Here is a 19879-nt window from a genome sequence, read left to right on the forward strand (position 1 = left end):
TACACATCCTTTTATTATCAGCCTGATTGGGAAAAGCTCAGGCAGTGCTGACAAGCAGAAACCTCTGGGGTTTCCCCTCCTGGAGAGGGGCTATGAATGATGGAATACCAATATTTTAATAGAAATTTTTATTGTCATCTTCTTAGGCACAGCAGAGCTGGGAAGCAATTTCCTGTATGCTGCTCCTGGCTGCAGAGGTGTAAAACATCCCGGCTCACATCAAACACTCCTTTTACTGAATAAAGGGTGCCTCCTTTTGCCCTTTCCCAGGGAATTGGCTTTTGTAAAGGGGAGGACTAGTTTCTTGGGTCTAGGTGTGCTGGGAGTGAGGCTGCTGTGTAATGATTCTGGGTGTCTGGAGCTGTTCGTTTGCCCGCAGCAAACATCTTATTTAACTTGGTTTGGGCTTGTAAAAATATGCGGTGGAATAAAAACAGCGTTTGTTTCGCAGCTGAGAGAATAAAAACTGTCAATTCAATTTTTCTACACAGTGAATTTTACCCTCCAATTTTAACGATCTCAACCTTTGCAAATAGGAAAACAGCCCTGGCTGGTTTTAATAAAGCTTTTCTGAGCCGGGGCTCTCCACTAGGAGGCAAAACGTTCCTGTGAAGAGGTGGAGGCTTCGGAGCCGCGAGGGGTCACGGCGAGGTGTGGTCAATGTCCCTCGAAGTCACCTCCGGAATCAACAGCGATCAGTTGTTGCTAAATATGAAACGCTATAAAAGCGTTTGCAGGGTGGACTATTGCAGTACGAAGAGCTCAGCCGAGGTGTGCAGGGGAAAGAGCCCCTTGAGCTGGGGGTGCTGGGAGTGTCCAGCTCAGGAAAGGGCTCTTTTTCAGCTTTGGGGAACAGATATACTAAACAAAGAAAATAAAAGTCATCGTGGCATGTTTTAGACTCGAGAATCATGGAATGTTTTGGGTTGGAAAGGACCTTAAATCCCATCCAGTGCCACCCCTGCCATGGCAGGGACAGCTCCCACTGTCCCAGGCTGCTCCAAGCCCCATCCATCCCAGCCTTGGACAGTGCCAGGGATCCAGGGTTTCCAACTTGTTTCAAACATTTAGAACACCTTGAAAACATGAGATAAACAAGTGGGATTATCTTGGCACAGGGCCGGTTAATTGTTTGATTTCAATTGACTTAAAGGGTTTTTTTGGTTTTTTTCCTAGAAGAAAAACCTTTGTATTGCACTCCAGTACAAAGAGCTTTTCCCAGGAATTTATGGCCATTGTTTCTCTTCTATTAACATGTGGTTTTGTGTCTGTCCAACCCTGCCATTGTCACAGCATTTTCCATCCCAGGATTGAAATTACAAACATTAATTACATCATTCAAATGCCTCAAGGAACCTGTGTAGTGGTTCAAGCACAGGGCTGAAAGTCAGGCCTTGTGAATGCTATTTCTGGCTCTGCATTGACTCACTCTATAATCTTGATCAATTTATTTCTGACTCAGAAATTTTAATAGTCCCACTTGACTGATAAATATTCATGCCACAAGTGTTGTGGCAAACGCTTCCTGAATGAGGGTGGTGACAAATGCTCATGTTAGGCTGTGATTTGAGGGTTGCAAAGTAGGATTGGGTTACCCGAGCGAGTTTTTTATTCAAAATCACAAGTAGCTCATTGTTCTGACTCCAAGCTCAAATGTTTCAGCCCCTCTACCTGTAAACAGATGTTTTATCAAATTAATTAAATTGCCCCTTTCTTTTTACTACCAATGTTGTTAATTCTCTCCCAGTGCTATCCCAGGGACATCCAGATCTTCCACAGGGTGAGATATTTGGTACAGTCATGCAAGGCCTGCAGTCAAATTGAAAAGTGTTGGTGGTACAAAAGGTGGATGTCAAATATTCAACATTAATGTAGATGAATAGAAAACAAAAAAATATTTAAAATAGGTATTGTAATAATATTATGTAATAATATGTTATAATATGGGGTGAACGTGACACTTGTGCATACAAGCTTTTTCTCTAGCTTAAAATAGTTCTACACAGAAATTAAGTGATTTCTTCACATTTGTAAAGGGGAGTAAACAAAGAACACTACTGGAGTTGTGTCTGTGTGGCTTCTCTCTGATGGTGTTGCTGAACTCCTACAGTGAGTGGAGTAATGAAAAAAACACAATTTATACTCTCATGGCTGTTGATGGGAGGACTTTACAGTGTAAAAGGCTCCAGCTTTTGGGACAAAAAATGCCTATAAATATAGATACATGTGTGAGAATGATGAGACTGAAGTCACAAAACTCCACTAGAAAGAGTCTAGACCTCCAAATAAACCTTGAAGTGATGTCAAGATAGAATGAAGATAACAAGATGAACAGGAGCCTCAGGGGGCCCTTGTGGCTCTGCACAACTTTCTGCCATGAGGGGACAGCCGGGGGGATTTGGGATCTTATCCCAGGGAACAGGGACAGGAGGAGAGGGAACGGCCTCAGGCTGGGCAGGGGAGCTCAGGGTGGGCAGCAGCAGGAATTTCCTCATGGAAAGGGCAGTCAGGCCATGTAACTGCCCAGGGAGGTTTGGATCCCCATCCCTGGAGGTGTCCCAGGAAGGGCTGGAGGCGGCACTCGGAGCTCTGGGCTGGGGACAGCCTGGGATGGGCCAGCGGTCAGACTCGGTGGTCCGGGAGCGCTTTCCCAGCCCGGCCGCCGCTGTCGCTCGCTCTGCCCGCGTCCCGTCCCCCTCACGCCGCCGCCGCTCCCTCCGCTCCCGCCCTGCGCACGCGCGGGACGTGCGCGGGCGCGGGTCGCGCCATGGAGGCGGAGGGCGGGAGCGGCGCGCGCCGCGCATGCGCAGCGCGGGAGGGGGCGGGGCGGGGCGGCCGGGCCCGAAACGGAGTCCGGGTTTGTTGTTGTTGCCCCAGCGGCTCCTCAGTCGCCTCAGCCGCGCCGCCGCCGCCATGTCCAGCCCTCAGGAGCCGCCGCAGCACAACAACAACAACAACCCGCCGGCGGACGGGACGCACGGCGAGCCCGGCCTCAACAGTGAGTGCGGCCGCGGGGGCGCGGGCGGGGAGTGGCGCGGGGGGCCCTGAGGGGCCGTGAGGGCCGCGACCCCCTCGCGCCTCTCCGGGCCGCCATTGGCGGAGGACGCGCCGCGCGAGCCGCCGGGGGCCAATGGGCGGCGGCGGAGCGGGTATAAATGGGCCGGCGGTGGCCGCAGGGGGCAGAGGGGCAGCGGCGGGGCCCGGGAGGGGCCGGCCCGCACCGGGAACACCCGCGGCCCCGGGCAGCCCCTCGGGCGGCGGGAGCGCGGCCGGGAGAACCGAGAGGACGCGGGGCACCGCCGGGATGGATTAAACGGGCTCCGGGTGCTGCGCCCGAGGGGACCCGACCCGCCGCCTCTCGCAGGAGGCTGAGGGCGATGGAGCTCTCCGAGGAGCGGCCGAGCTCGTTGCGTGGTTACACGGAGTTTACCCGAACAGCGAGGATGGGGATACAGCGGGGTAGGGGGAGGAGCGTGGCTGTGGGAATGAGTTTATTCAGTGGCTGAGTCAATAGCACTGACGTGAGCTATTTCCCTCTATATCCGGCATCTCTGTCAGCTGCTTTGCTGCATCCTTTTGTTCCTGGGATAACACTAGTAAGGCACATCTATAGGGTCTGGTATTTACTCAGCAAATGCTTTCCCTTCGTTATGAACAGCTGCTTCGGTGTGTCCTTTAATCTCTCAATTGTCAGGATAGAAGAGGTGAATAAATTGCATTAATGATTAACTGTAATCTCCGTGGTTTTCGATGAAGTTTAGCTCACCACAAAATAAACTCGTTGGTTGCTTTTCCGTAACTCGGTGGGAATTGTATGAAAGGAAAAGAGACTGAAACCCATTTCATAATGCTGCTATTGTGCATCGTGTGATAACCATGGCACCATAAACAATGTTACCTGAGTCAATAATTTTGGCTAATTATTCAGGCCTGTTATACTTAAATAACAACTAGGCTGTCAAAGTTTCCACATGCCAGGTCCCTGACTTGATGCTTACATCAGAAATGGCCATATTTGATTCCTGTATATTTTATTTTTAATTTCTGGGGATGTGGTAACTCTGTGGGGCTCATTAATCTGCTGGGTGATGGGAGTGATGAGCCCTATAAGCTGGGACGGATCTGCCCACGGAGCTCTGGCTCAGCACTCGAGGCTCACCCAGCTCAATGTTTGCTGGAGGAGCTGAGCACAAGGTAGGAGAGGAAATGTTGGACACTCTGTGCTCCGGGAACAAAACAAATGCACCCAATCAGCTCCACACAGGCTTAGTGCTGCTTTCAGATGTTCAGCCCCTGCACAATGCTTTGGTGGGAGAGGGGCATTTTCTGCCATCCTCTCAGCTTTTCAGTGAACTTTTCAGGCTAATGAGCTCAGACACCTATTCATGGTGTTCTCTGTGTCATTTGTGTGCGTTTAGGGCCTTCTATTGAAAGATCCCTTAGCACTTGGAGGGCAGAAGAGCTGGGATAAAACTGGTAACCTGGGCTTTGTTGGGTTCATAGAGATAAAAAACCCAAGTTGCTTGCTTTGGGAATTCTAGATGCTTCCTATGTTTTAATTATTATAAAGCTCTGTTACATATTGACCAGAAGAAATCCCACCTTAAGCAAGAGCCCATTTAGCTCTGTCATGGAAAATCTGCTTAATAATTACCACTGTGGGAATCTAGTTGGCTTTCTTTTCCTTTCCCTCTTTTTTTTTTTTTTTAATGCTGTACTTCATTGTAAATTTCATTGTAAAAGTGATATTTGTTAGTTTATTCAGGTTTATCATGCCTCAGACTACTTGTGAGTTTCTACTTTGGAGTATTTTTATATATATAAAACGTATACAGGTATTTAATTTATATATTGCCTTTGATATCTCCATCTTCCATCAACATGTTTAGCTCCTGCTGTTAAAACAGGTCACCAAGTTATGGGAAAATCATAGAATTTAAGTCAGTATATATAAATTCATAGTAAAATAATTAGCCACAGAGCAAAACCAAAAGTCAAGCAATTCTGGAGAAAAATACCATTCATATGAACAGTTGTTTGGTTTGTTTTGTTTTGTTTTCTCCAAAGAGTGTGTGTTATGTGATTTGTGAAAGGAAGGAGGTGCTGCCACATATCTTAATTCTATTGCTCTCAATTCTACCACTCTTTGTTCTGCTACATTTCTATTCTACTGTCAAGTAGAAATATGATAAAATTAAAAGTTTTCAGGCAGGTGAATAATGTAACTCAGCTCTCAAAAGAGCTCCAGGCAAACCCCACTCTCTGTTATTTGGGCAGTTTATTCTCCAATACATTCCTGTCCATCTCTTTAACGAAATGGAGATTTATGTCCCTGTGGTAAGTCCTTGCAGCCCATGGTGGTCGCTGCTCCCTGTCCCAAAGCAGCTGTGAGAGCGGGGAGCGTGCTGCAGCTTGATGGCAGATTATGCTTCCTTGGATGTGCTTTGAGTCACTCCCAGTGAGCTCAGCTGGGAACGTGCTGCTCCTCATGTCAGCTCCTGCTCAGCTCCCATGGACTCTTTACTACAGGAGAATCTGGGATTTCTTCCTACTACGGCCACGGTGTGTTTTAGATAAACACAGACTTTGTTAGCATGAAGTAAATCAATAAAAATTTGATTTGTGGCAGTGGGTTTCGAGCTGTGTGGCAGAGTAACGAGATCTGATCACCATCCTCTGGGTGTTCCAGTGTCAGAAGAACACATCCCCTCGCACCTTTGCCCTCTGCTGATTTTTTTAATCATAGATGGCTTTGCAGGTCCTGCTTTTCCAATAGCCAGAAGTGGTTGTTGGGGAATACAAAGCATTTTTTACCTAACTTTTGACCACTTGATAACTGCATTTGCCACCTGCTTTTTTGCAGGTGTGGCCTCTTGCTGCTGCAAGGCAGAACAAACTTCCTGATGAAGCTCTTAGAGTTTGGCTGTTTTATTTAGGAATTCAGACAGCAGCAATCATCACCAATCTGGAATAACACAGCCTCTGTCTGATGCTGACTGAGCAAAGCTGCCTCTTAGCAGTTAACACTTGATTGTCTGAAAAGCCAAATGTTCTGTGCTGAGCTGGTGCCTGTGCACTCCCAAAATTCCCTGTTTGTGAATCCAGCCTGGGGAACCCGAGATGGGAACCACCAGAGCGTGATGCTTCCATGGACATCACTGTCATGGCATCCTGAGTAATTGGTGCTAAAGGTGAATTCTTCACCAAATCAAATTGAAAACAGGCTCGTTATTAAACATCCCTTCTTGTGTCACTGATAGAGCTCCCAGAGACAAAACCATGCTCCAAAAATAAGTACAGGCACTCCCAGATGTATTTCAGGAATCAAAAATCAGTGCTAAAATGTAGAACTTGTACAAATAATGCTCAAAAAGTAGTTTCAGATGTGATATTTGTAACTTCAGGTTGGCTTTTCTTACTTAGATGTTTTTAACTCATGGGGGAAGATGTCCAAACTTTAAAAAATAGTCAACCAAATACAAAAAAAATCCCAGAAAGTGCCTGCCTTCAGGTGGAATAAACTAAATTACACAGGAGTTGTGGTGATATATATCACAAAAACCTGTTAGTTTCCAATTGAAACAGCTAAGGAATGTATCAGTACTCTCATATTTAGTTAATCTGTACATAAAATATAAATAAATACATTTAAAATTAAAAATCCTCAATTTAACTACACAGTGTGTGAACTTTTTAGCAGCTGCTCTTGTCATCTGTGGTACACTCTTGCTCTTTTTTGAATATCGGTGCACATGTAGATGTCCGATAGGTAAAACTACCCAAAAAATGTCAAAAAAACCAGTAAATTGGAGCTTTTTGGGAGATGTTTGTGCCAGGGCAAAGCAAGCTGAATGGGACCTGAGAATGGCATGTATAGAAAAATCAGGGATTGATCCAAGGCCTTTGGAAGTAAAGGAAAGGAGAATATAAAGCTGCACGTGGGGAGTTTTGTAGTAGGGGTCATAGGGATGAAAATTCTGTTTGAGAAAGGAATGTAGAGCCATAACTAATTACAGCTCCAAGCTGCAGAAAGATGTGGCTGATTAAAGTGTTAATAGCAGGGGAGAAAGGGGATGTTTTATTGACCAGCTCCAGAGTTAGGGAGCAGCACTGCAGCTTTTAGGGGAGTTTGTGCTGCTGGAAGGAGAAGGCTGTCACTGTTGCCTCTGTCCCGTGTTTATGAGCTCCCAGGTCAGGCGTGTTATCTGAGTCCAGCATGATGGTGTTTCCCTCTGGGGGCAGTTGATAAACTGAAGGTGTGTTCAGTGCTGGGGTGTCCGTGGGGTGACGTGTGGCTGCCCCACAGGTTCCTGGGTGGAGCTGCAGATGAACGGCAACGGCAACAGCAACGACAATGGCAACGGCAAGAACGGGGGCCTGGAGCACGTCCCGTCCTCCTCCTCCATCCACAATGGAGACATGGAAAAAATCCTCCTGGATGCCCAGCACGAGTCAGGACAGAGCAGTTCAAGAGGTAGTTCCCACTGTGACAGGTAAAGGAGTGTTGGCTACTCTGCCTGCGATTTATTGTCCTGTGGATGGCTGAAGCTTTTTCTCAGGGAATAAAAGTCTGTTGTGCTCCAGTATTTGGAATAGTTGCTGGCTCGTGGTAACTGTGTGATGTTTCCACTTGTAATGATACAAAAACACATGTAATTCACAATACTGGCAGTGTTCCCTACAAGAACAAAGGGATTTGCATCTTTTCTGTAGCAGCTGAACTTTTGGGCAGTGCTCTCTTTGCTTTAGGGAGCAACTGTCAACACTGTGAGAAAGGTAGGATTATAAATTTAAAAAAAATCGAAATTATAGGGGGGTTGGGAAGACTTTCTAATGCTAATTTGGGATCTGAAGGGTGGTGCAGTCTGTAACTCAGCTGAATAATGTCCAGAAGTGCGTGAGTAAATGATTCAGCTGAGATTTATCTACACTGATGATGCTTTTGTTGGCAAAATGACGTAACAGAATCAATTTTCCTTTAGCCCGTCACCTCAAGATGATGGACAGATAACTTTTGATGTGGAAATGCACACAAGTAAAGACAGTAGTTCTCAGGTATTTTCTTCCTTAACTTTTAAACTGTACATTTGTAAGTTGTGGATATTTGATCTAGGCTTGAGGGGTAGAACAAGCTCTTTGTGATGTCAAAAGACTTAAATTCTGTTTTAATTGAAATTTCACTTAGGGATTAATAGTTTTGGAGTGAGGGAAAAACAAGTCTCCATGTGTACAGCTGAGAAATGCCTCTTTCCTGGTAGTCATGTTACTGTGTAACCCTGCTGGCCCTGAGTGTCAGTGCTGGGTTTGAAATGTTGATATTTCTGCCCAAGATTTCAGAGTGTTCAGTGATTGCTGTGCAGACACTCACATGACACTGAGTAATCTCCATAACACAAACTGAGAGGAGACTAATGCTGAACTCTTAGTTTGATCATTTCATAGAATTTGCTGTCTTCAGCAATATAAATAAAAAGCATTCCTGGAAGAATGAAACCTTGCATTTAATTTTGTCAAAGACCTGGGACTGTTGCAGCTCTTCCCTGAGAGCCAAAAGGGTCTGAATGACATTGTTGGTGAGCTCTGCATCTCACTTGTGCCTGTGCTATTTGATCACCTCTGGGTTTGCTGTGGTTCTCATTTAATGTTGTAAGTGGTTTATCTTATTAAAATAAGAGTCACTCAGGAGATTGCTTTAATACTAAGTTAAAGTCAGTGGTGTTTTCTACTCTTCCTGATTTATTTCTTTTCTTATATGGTAAAATTTGCATCTGTTGATGTGAAGTTAAATCTTTATATACAATTAGAGCGAGTTGCCTTTCCCTTCTGCATCTGGGATTCACCCAGTAGAAGCCACTAGTTGCAAGTAATACAAATTTTAAATGACTAAAAACACCTTTAAGAAGTCAAAATACTTGTTTTAAAATCTTTTTATTTGACTTCCCATGCTTTTAGTCATATTCTGTGGACTTTCAATGGAATGCCATCAACCTAATGTTTTTTTTCCATTTGTAAATATTTTTTGCACAGTTCTGGTTTATTACATTTAGGATTAAAATAATCCTTTATTTTTTCTTAGTTAAAAAAAAACAAACAGATTGCAATGACGTGGAAATCCTGGATATACTAATAGAATTCGTGGTTTCCTGACTTCTGCTGGCAAAATCAAATCTCTTTGAAATAATCAGCAGTCCCAGAACACTTACTTGTTTATCAGGTGCCACCATTTGGTGCCTATGGTGTCACCACTGTTGTTGTCACTCTCAATTTAACACCCTGAGGAGGAGCTAATTGAGTGTTACAAGGCTTGTCCCCTGTGTGTTTCAGTCCGAAGAAGAAGCAGTAGAAGGAGAGAAAGAATTGGAAGTTTTGAAGAAAAGTGCAGACTGGGTGTCAGACTGGTCAAGTAGGCCTGAAAACATTCCTCCCAAGTGAGTTCAACTCTGGGTTTTTAATGAATATTAATATATTTCAATGAATAGACGAAGGAAAGGATCGTCACAATCTCACAATCAAAATAAGTTCATCTTAGGAAGAGATTGATTTCATTGATTTCTCTGTGGGGAGGCTAAAAAGATTAAAACACTGAAGTCTGAAAATCAAAATAGCAACAGAATGACTTGAAGATGATACAAAGCCACAGCAAGCTGATTGCAAGGTTTCTTGACAAAATTACAATTAATGGGAGAGCTGGGTACTTGGAGCTGGGATTCATGGGATTTAGTCTTGGCTTATTGAATGGAAGGGTGTTGAGCAAGTCTCCTAAATTCTCTGTCCCTTTTTTTCTTTCTATGTAAAATATGTAATGTTCATCCACGGAAGGGGAAACCTTGAGATCCTTGAATGCAAAGCATTTTTATTAAAATAGAGGATGCTGTCTAAATCTGGCAGACTTCTGTATCTGTGTTTGGAACAAAAAATGAGGCCTCTTGCTAACAAATCACATCCTGAAATTCCCTCTCTCGGACCTACCTCTCTCTGCAGCTCCTGCTCCCTTTGTGTCTATACTGTCTGTGTAAGTGGTCTCTCCACAATCCCTCCTCTTATTACCTTTGATTCCTTACTCTGTGTAAGGGATCTCGGGCTTTGATCTCTAGCTCTTTGTACTTTTTAAAAAAAAAAAGTTCCTACAGAGATCTGTGCATTTGTGTGCAAAAAAAAATGAGAAAAAAGGGAAAGAAATAAAAAAGTCTTGTTGAATTTTTCCTCCCTCCCCCTCTTCTTCCAGGGAATTCCATTTCAGACATCCTAAACGTTCAGTGTCTCTAAGTATGAGAAAAAGTGGAGCAATGAAAAAAGGTGGCATTTTCTCTGCAGAATTTCTTAAGGTTTTCATTCCATCTCTGTTCATATCTCATGTTTTGGCTCTGGGACTAGGGTAAGTATTAACCTAATTCTCACTTCAACTTTTGCTTTTCCACTTTGCTTGAATGTCAGGTCCTGTGAAAAGGGTTTTTTCCAGAGTAATGATTTTTGCCTCTCACTCAAACTTGGTGGACTTTTACAAAAGCAGGAAAACTTTGCAACAATTAAAAATTTGCATTACAATTTTTAATGTGCTTTATTTCTAGAATAAATCAAGTTATATTGAATATGCATGGATGAGTTTGCAAATAACCTTTGCAGTTGTAACATGTGCAATTTGATTATGTGCCTTCCATTTAAATGCTTCAGGTTATAAAGGGGAAAATTGGAATAGATGAAAAATAACTTTTACTGCCCAGTATGAAACTACACTGTACAATAATGATTCTGAGGTGGTGTGTGTGGCACAAACTCTGTAATTTCCAGTTTAATGCTGCATTATGATGGAACTGAAAGTCTAGGTTGGAGTACTTAGAGTAAGAGAAATGAAATATTGGATGTGTCCTGAAAGACCAACTGTGTGTCTGCTCAGCAGTGTTTTCATTGCCTGTATAATCCCACGAAATCTCTCACCTTGCCTAAATCCTTACGTTCTGTTTATCCACCTTATGTTCTTCTGGGATGGGGCAATAGCATGGACTCAAAACGTGGTTTTATTTAGCTTTGTGCTTGGTTTTGTGGAGTTTAAAGTCTCTTTAAATTCTTGTAACTATCAAGTAAATTAGGATAGAATGTGTGAGGATGTACTGTGAGACATTTGTACTACAGCAAACTTGTCCCTTTCTGCAATGATTTAAATCTTGCTCATGGTCAGTGCTTGCGTAGATCCTGAATGCTCAGAGTTTCAAAGCTCACCCCCATCTCTATAGGCAGCACTTGATTTGTTTCACCCCAATTGTCTGGGAGTGTTGCTGTGTCAGGTACTCAAAACACAAAAGCTTTTGGATTGGGGTTTTCAGATGAGCCTGGGACTGGAGGAAAACCCACTGTGGGTGAGTACTGAGAGCATTGATCTTTCCAGACTCATGCAAAACCTCACTGAGAGTAGTTTTATAGAAGAGAAGTCAAGTCTGTGGATGGATCTCAGACTCGAGAGAGGGATTAGAGCAGCTGGGTGTGTGGGGACTGTGGGAAAGCAGGGAGTATTCCTGTGCAATACGATATCCTTTTTATTTCAGCATCTACATTGGGAAGCGCCTGACCACACCTTCAGCCAGCACTTATTGAATCATGGAGAGCAAACCTGGACCCCACGTGACCTGTGAAGGTGTTACTGTCTCATTTAGTACATTTGACTTGAGACCATTCTAAGCATGACCCTGACTTCACCCTTTCCTTCCATATCCAGGTTTTTGCTAACTCTGGAATTCAGTATTGTGTTGGAACTCTGTTGAGGTGTTTGGCTATCCACATTCTTTCCCTCTATCCCATTCCCCTGCCTCTTGGCCTGCAAGACACGTCAGAGTTGCTGGATGGAGTTTACAACTGTCTCAATGTTGCAAGGGCTTCTCTCAATGCAAAATGCCACCAGCAAGTTTAATTTTATCAGTGATGCTGTTGCCTCCTTAGTGCAACCTGACCTCGGTTGCAGCTGTGCATGGTCTAAGTGTTGACTGCATGGTGGTGATAAAAGTCTCTTTGGAAGGAAATTACTGATTGGAGTGGAAAAGAGTTTTTCTTCTGTAAAAAAAGAAGCTGGTTATGGAATAAACTAAGAAATCACTGGCAATAAAGATCCAGTTTAAATCAGCTTTTGGGGGGAATTTACTCGGCCCCTTTTATTGGCTAACAAACACCATTTGAATTGCAGGAGGCAAAGACTGCATAAATTTGAAAGTAGGATAACTAAATCCATCAGCATATTTTAATACTAGGTAATTGTTGTAATCTTGTCTTTTCTATGAAGTCAGCTCCTTATTCCTTGTAAGAAAACCTGTCTGATACCTAGGAAATATTAGAAAAATTGCATTGTTTGCATGTGAAGAAGCTTTTTTTTTTTCTTTACCTGTTAAGGGAAAATTTTCAGCGTGAAATTTTCCTTTTCAAAGTAGTTCTAAATTAAGGAAAAACCCAACAGCTGTAGTGTAGGTAGGCTCTGTGTAAAAGGAAATGATTCTGTTTGTTGTGGAACCATTTACAGCTCCGAAGATCTGGCAGGAAAAGTGTTTGATTCATCCTTAAGGGGGACAATCTTGCAGGTGCATAAAGGTTCAAAAGTTGTGAAAGCTCTGAAATGTCTTCTGCAAATGAATTTTCAATATTCCTCTCTCTCATTGTTTACTGTACAATCTCCTTTTTGGGGATACTTGGAACCTGAAAGTCACTTGTGATGTCTCATGTTAGGGTAGATTTCTCACTGATATTGTTGAACTTTTATCTTAGGGAACATTAAGCCTTGTCCTCCTTCAGTGACACTTCTTTTCAAAATGTGAAGCTTTAGTACCAAATTGTTACAAAGCATCGGGACAGTCACGTCCTTAAATAGATTTTATTGGATTTCAGAACATGTAGCATGAACTCTGAAGGATAGAATACTCTTTTTATATATATATATATAAATATATATATAAAAATATGATATAGACTTTAATACTAAGTATTTAGGGAACCAATGCTAATTTTAAGACTAGCAAAAATCTCATTTAAATAAAAACTTTAGTAGGCTGACTTGTAGAAAATAAGAAAATCTAGTCAGCCATTTGGAGAAAACAGCTACCTATAATTGTTTGCTTGCATCAGACTTTATAAAGTTGATTATTTGATAGAGCAGTGATTGCTTGAACCAATTGATGCATAGAAGCTAAACCCCAGCTGAGATTTGGTTAGCTCCCAGGAAGTGAAAAAGTAAAGTATGAATCCACTGCTATTTATTTTCATTCTCTACTTCTGAATGCTGTCAGAGAATGCTTTCAGGGTGAACAACAAATCCTCTTGAGTAATTTGCTTTTTTCTCTTTTAGTTGTGAATACTTAGTGGCGCTTGAGCTGCCCACAAGTGCGGGTTTGTTTTGGGTGTGGATATTGGGTTTCACCCAGAGGTGGGGGTGGGCAGGGGAACGTGATGGAGGGCATTTTAGAGAGCATCAAATATTTCATTTTACAGCCCTAAAATCAGACAGGATGGGAGAATGGTTGGACCACTTTCAGTTCTAACCCAGCACCTTGTTTTGTATGAAATTGGAGTAGTGGGAAAAGAGATTTTTACTAAGTAGGGAATAATTTTTAAAGAGAAAAACCCAGTAAATTACCCCTTTCTATATGAAAAGGTAATTCTCCAGAATATCTGATAAATAACATTGCAAGCTTGTGGCTGGAGTATCAAGACCACTAGAGATATTTGGAGTAAAACCTGTGAAACCCAGAGCTGAGGAATGCCCCGTGGTCACTGTAACACTGCCTGGGATACAATGCAGTATTTATTGAGACCCTATTCTAAGCTTTGGAGGAAAGTCTGCAACTTCCAGTTTTACAATGAACAGAGTGTTGTATCATTCAAAAAGGGGTTTCAACTATTGAGAGTTGAAGTTTTGTTAAGATAAATGTTGTTTAAAAAGCTTTATACCTGTTTACAGTTTTGGACGAAAAAACAAAAAATAAAAAAGTAGGCTTCATTTTTCTTACATTCAGTGAAAACTGGCCTAGACTTATTTGTAAATAGGATCAAGAAAAAATGCATAAACTCGCACATTAAAGATGCAGGCTGACCTAACTGCAGCAAATGCATATTTACTTACTGTTTTAAAAAGTGAAAGCTGAAGATTGTTAGAAATTCAAATTTTTTAATTGACATTTGTTGAAATATTGGAGTTAACTGAGCCAAAGTGATTATGCATTCTTCATAAATTAGTTAGCACTTTGTAACATTATATACAGTTTACATGTATAAGTTGTAGCTTATAAACATTTTGTGCCATTAAAGCTCTCACAAAAGTGGTTGTCTGAATTTGCTTCATGTTGCGCCTTTCTTTTGTCTTTCTTTCCTTTCCTTTACAGGTTTGCTTTTTAAGATGTTTTATGGAACTGTTTTGTTCTGGGTGACATGAACATTGTATAGACTGGAATAATTTTTTTGAAAGGTTGCTTGGGTTTGTTTTTGTTTTGTTTTTTAGTGGCCTGGGATCATCTGCTTCATTTCCTGAAGCGCGTAATAAAAATATCCCCCCTGATTGGCCTTGTGTACCTTCTCCAAGTCCTCCAGCACCTTGTCCAGGAAAACTCTGAAAGGAAAATAATGTGGTGGCATATGAAATGTAAAGTAGAATTGCTGAGATTTTGTATGATTGGTCAACTCTATTGTATTCCTTGTATTTCTTTTCTGTTTCCTAATTGTGTTTAATTTGCAGATTAAAGAGTAAGGGACATAAACCCTAATTGTTAATCTGCCTCCATGTTCCTGGTTCAAGAGCACGGGTTATTTCTGTTTATCATGAGGATAGTTGTTCATTCTAAGTGGGAATGGCACCATTCTGATTACTGGCACCACCCATTTTAGTTATTCTTTTCTATATTTTTAATCTGTAAATCCAGAATTTTGTGTAAATGGGATTTTCTTTTTGCAGAGACATAAGAGAAAATTATAAACCCTACATTCAGAAAGTTTCTCTCTCTCTGGGACTCACAATGAAACTTGGGCCTGAACTTTTGAATTTTTTCAAAACCTTTTTAGTTGTAATGCAAGAATAAATACAAGGTCACCTTGCATAAGGCAGTACTTTCTTTTCTCTGGGATTATTCTGATGTAAATCACATTTTGATGGAGTTGAGGATTGTCTTCAAGTTTCTTTTCATTCTTGTCCAAGAATTTCAGATTCTAGGAAAGTTCCCTTCTACCTTGACCTGAGGGAATCTCCAGGTGCTCTGTGGCTGAGGTCAGTGGTGGGATATTGAGTCCTCCTTACACTGCATTCAGGCTCCACTGTACACATCTGAAAAGCTTAGAATTTGAATTGTTTAATGGCAAAGTTCACTATAAAAACATTATATAAATGTAATATATATATATATATATATAATAATAATATAATATCACTATAAAAACTTTAGTGTGTGTGCATAGCTGTAAAAATTCCATCTGAAAGTGAAGCCCTGATTCCCTGCGAGTGTTTGTAGGATCTTTGCCTTGTATTTGCGATTTATGAAGATTCCTTCGTGCTTTGGGCCTTGAAAACCAAAACAAACCCCTGGGATCCCTGAACTATGCCCTGTAGTTCAACCAGCACTTTCAAAACGAAACAAAAACCTGAAAAACCTCGTGCTGGATACAGCATCCCCATGAAAAAGATGAAGCTCAATTAATTTCCACTTCATCAGGTCCCTCTTTGTGCCCTGCCAGGTGTGAGCAGAGCTGACTCGGGGGCAGTGCTGACATTAGGGGGAGAGCGAGGGGTGCTGTTCCAGGAAGGAAAGTAACCATGACTTAATTTTCTGAGCTGCTGCCAGAGAACTGAGAGGATGGAAACAGGCATTTTTCTATTTTAAACTGTTTCCTAACACTTTTCTGATAAGACTGGGAAGTTTGTTTAGGTATTTTCTTTTGTTAAGTGGTGCAGTTTGCGTAACTTGCTGTTGTCTGAAGACAAATCAGTGAATTTTAAGGCCAGAAAATGCTTTATTTTGGTGTTTATAAAAAAGGGAATAGTCCTACATCTGTTGAAGTTGTTGAAGTGTATTAAGGAGTATAATTTAGGGCACATCCTTGCAAAGCTGTCTGTGTGGAGTTGTGCTGAGCCTACACCTTGAGCTGTTCCACCTTTAACTTCACTTTACTTTGGAGTTTAAATTTCAGTCCCTGGATCCTGGAATGCCTTTCTATGGTAGATCAAGGAGCCTCTGACTCTCAGGTGCATTTTCCTGTGTTTTCTAATAAGTATTTTAATGAAAAACTGTTTTAAGACCAATCTTCTCACAGCCTTTGACTTCTGGCATTTAACCTGCATCTAAATACAGGCTGGGAGATTGTAATTTATCAATAGAAAAACCTTTAAATGCAAGAAGTTGAGACATATTCCTTGCTCCTCTTTTCCTTATAAAAAAATTAATAATTCCTCATTTATTTCAACAGTGCTGCATGAGTTTATGACCTAGCATGATGTAAACAATGCATGGTGGAATTTCAGACACAGACTGCACCCCTGGTTCTTGCAGCTCATTCTGTGGCCAGGAGCAGGCAGGGGTCCCTCAGGTGCTGGGAGGAGCTTTGTGGGACCATCCTCATTTTGCAGCTGGAACAACAAAAACACCTGCTCTGCACCTTGCTGCTGGCTGAAATCCTCTTCTGCCTTTGCATTATTCCCGTGACTCGCTGTGCAGGGCACAGCTGGGATGTTCTCCCCCTGCTTTGTGACATTCCTGCACTCCTTCCTTTCCTCCACTGCTACTCTAACACCTCGAGCCTCTTGGAGTCCTCAGCTCTGTCCTGGGGAGCTTTGAGACAAAACACTGGCCTGTTTTGTGTGTGTGTCCTGGTTCCAGGAGCCCTGCAGTTCCTTCAGGGAGGAGTGTGGGTGCTGGGAGAGCTCCGGGTCTCGCACTGAACTCTTGATGTGTGTGACTGGAGCTGGCATGGCCCAGGGGCATTCAGCTTTCCCCTCCAAGGAAGGAGGAATGTAGAAATATATGTTTATATAAAACATAGAGATATATACAGAGAATATATAAAGGAAGTTTCCCATTTTGTCAGGAAGTGCAGTGCCAGGACAAGGACTAATGGGTTCAAACTGAAAGAGGGGAAATTTATGTGAGATATACAGAGGAAATTCTTCCCCATGAGGGTGGGCACAGGGTGCCCAGAGGAGCTGTGGCTGCCCCTGGATCCCTGTGAGTGCCCAAGGCCAGGCTGGATGTGCCTGGAGCAGCCTGGGACGGTGGGAGGTGTCCCTGGCCATGGCAGGGGGTGTGAAGGGATGAGCTTTAAGGTCCCTTCCAACCCAAAGCATTCCAGGATTCTATGAAGTGGTCTGTCCTGTTTAGGTAAGAGGGGGATGCACTCTAATCAGTATTCCATATCTGGAACCATTCTGGATTTTTCTGTCTGAGAATTCCTCCTGAAGGCCTGGAGAATGCTTTGTGAGCAGTGTTTACTGCTGGTGGTGCTGGGTGAGACAGAATTGCTCTCAGTGCAATTTCCTCCAGCTGGGAGGTCAGAAGGAGCTGCAGACTCTGCCCTGCTGGGCCGGGCAGGGTCTGTCTGTGCTGCCCAGGCCTGGCAAGGACGGAGCGTTTCTGCTCCTGGGCTTATCGAGCCAGCTCCAGTTACAGCAGTCTTTGTGAAAATACAGATACTTTTATAAATCCTGATAAGATGGGAACAAAGTTCCTGTCAGAGTCAGAAATGGATACACAGAGGTGCATTTATCAGCTTCATCTTTGCAAAGTCAGAATTAAAGCCTTGTAAGTGTGTGAGGGCTGGCCAGAGCTGAAGCAGTGGTCACATATTTCTTGCAAAGAATGGGACATAAAAATCTCTTTGTACTCACAAGACTTTTAGGTGCTGGGAGTTAGTTGGGTTTGAAGCTGTGTGTACAACAGTCTCCTTTAGGATTCTCCCAGAGAGCCTGGCTGCTCTCTCACATGAGAAGGCTGCACCACTACCAGGAGACACCCCAGCCTTGCTCCCACAATGTGCCAATTGTCATTTCATTTCAGAGTGAGAAGCAGCAGACAATTACAGCTGCTGCTTTAAGAGCACTGTCTGACAGGTAGAAGAGATCTCTACAAATTGCTTTAATAGCTTCAGCTCACAAAGAGCTTTATGTGTCCATTTCCTCCTAGGCAGCAGCTGCAGTGAGGATCTCTGGTGTAGACAGGGTGCACTTGCAGGCGCTGCAGTTTGCCCCAGTCTGCTGCTGGCCTTTGTTTCTGTGTGCTAAAAATTAGGTCTTGTCTAATTAAATTCACAGGTACCAGGGAAAGGCAGAGCACAGAATCCCAGAATCACTGAGGTTGGAAAAGCCCTCCAGGATCATCGAGTCCCAGCTGTGCCTGATGCCCATCCTGTCCCCAGCCCAGAGCTCCGAGTGCCACCTCCAGGCCTTCCTTGGACACCTCCAGGGATGGGCACTCCAAACCTCCCTGGGCAGCCCCTGCCAAGGCTTGACCACCCTTTCCATGGGGAAATTCCTGCTGCTGTCCAACCTGAGCCTTCCCTGGTGCAGCTCGAGCCTATTGAGCCCGACCTTTCAATTCTCCGCTGTCTTTCCACAGCCTTGCAGGCCTGGTTGGGCTCTCTGTCTGGAGCTGAATTGCTTTTACTCCATTTGGGATAGAAACCCAAAGCCTGTTGGCTGTTACAATGAGCTAAAATCATCAGTGACTAGGAGGAAGAGGAAGCTTCTTCCTGCCACTGAAATCCCTGAACAAACCTGCGGTTCCAGCAGGAGCAGGGAGCTGTGATGGATGTGGGTCAGTGGCAGCAGCTGCCAGGCGCTCACACTGTGTGCAGTGTGTGTCTGTCTGTGTGTCTGTGTGTGTGTCTGTGTGTGTGTCTGTGTGTGTGTGTGTGCTGTGTGTGTGTGTCTGTGTGTGTGCAGTGTGTCAGTGTGTGTGTGTGTGTGTCTGTGTGTGTGTGTCTGTGTGTGTGTGTCTGTGTGCAGTGTGTGTGTGTGTGTGTGTGTGCAGTGTGTCTGTGTGTGTGTGTGTCTGTGTCTGTGTGCAGTGTGTGTGTGTGTGTGTCTGTGTGTGTGTCTGTGTGTGTGTGCAGTGTGTCTGTGTGTGTGTGTGTGTGTCTGTGTGTGTGTGTGTGTCTGTGTGTGTGTGTCTGTGTGCAGTGTGTGTGTGTGTGTGTGTGTGCAGTGTGTCTGTGTGTGTGTGTGTCTGTGTCTGTGTGCAGTGTGTGTGTGTGTGTGTCTGTGTGTGTGTGTCTGTGTGCGTGTGTGTGTGTGTCTGTGTGCGTGTGTGTCTGTGTGTGTGTGTGTCTGTGTGTGTGTGTGCAGTGTGTGTGTCTGTGTGTGTGTCTGTGTGCTGTGTGTGTGTGTGTGTCTGTGTGTCTGTGTGTGTGTGTGTGTGTGTGCTGTGTGTGTGCTGTGTGTGTGTGTGTGTCTGTGTGTGTGCTGTGTGTGTGTGTGCAGTGTGTGTGTGTGTGCTGTGTGTGTGCAGTGTGTGTCTGTCTGTGTGTGTGCAGTGTGTGTGTGTGTGTCTGTGTGTGTGTGTGTGTCTGTGTGTGTGCTGTGTGTGTCTGTGTGTGTGTCTGTGTGTGTGTGTGTGTGTGTGCTGTGTGTGTGCTGTGTGTGTGTGTGTGTCTGTGTGTGTGCTGTGTGTGTGTGTGCTGTGTGTGTGCAGTGTGTGTGTGTGTGTCTGTGTGTGTGTGTGTGTCTGTGTGTGTGTGTCTGTGTGTGTCTGTGTGTCTGTGTGTGTGTCTGTGTGTGTGTGTCTGTGTGTCTGTGTGTGTGTGTGTGTGTCTGTCTGTGTGTGTGTGTGTGTGCAGTGTGTGTGTGTGTGTCTGTGTGTGTGTGTCTGTGTGTGTGCAGTGTGTGTGTGTGTCTGTGTGTGTGTGTCTGTGTGTGTGCTGTGTGTCTGTGTGT

The 19879-nt window shown here is 43.6% G+C and overlaps 1 protein-coding gene across 3 annotated transcripts; it reads left to right on the plus strand.

Moving 5' to 3' along the window:
• The first annotated feature begins 2804 nt into the window (after positions 1-2804).
• BNIP3L (BCL2 interacting protein 3 like) lies at positions 2805-14739 on the plus strand. 3 transcript variants are annotated; one of them, XM_086865694.1, is made up of 6 exons: positions 2805-2998; positions 7307-7493; positions 7983-8055; positions 9325-9428; positions 10226-10375; positions 11541-14739. In XM_086865694.1, the coding sequence occupies exons 1-6, from the start codon at positions 2914-2916 to the stop codon at positions 11587-11589; spliced, it is 648 nt and encodes a 215-aa protein (XP_086721820.1). In that variant the 5' UTR covers positions 2805-2913; the 3' UTR covers positions 11590-14739. The 3 variants fall into 3 exon arrangements, with proteins under 3 accessions (XP_086721820.1, XP_086721819.1, XP_023796478.2); XM_086865693.1 differs by having other exon boundaries at positions 2809-2998; positions 14471-14739; XM_023940710.2 differs by lacking the exon at positions 2805-2998 and adding an exon at positions 3371-3459 and having other exon boundaries at positions 14471-14739.
• The last annotated feature ends 5140 nt before the right edge of the window (positions 14740-19879 follow it).

Source organism: Cyanistes caeruleus, chromosome 29 (assembly GCF_971803275.1).
Source record: "Cyanistes caeruleus chromosome 29, bCyaCae1.hap1.1, whole genome shotgun sequence".
Taxonomy (NCBI): Eukaryota; Metazoa; Chordata; class Aves; order Passeriformes; family Paridae; genus Cyanistes; species Cyanistes caeruleus.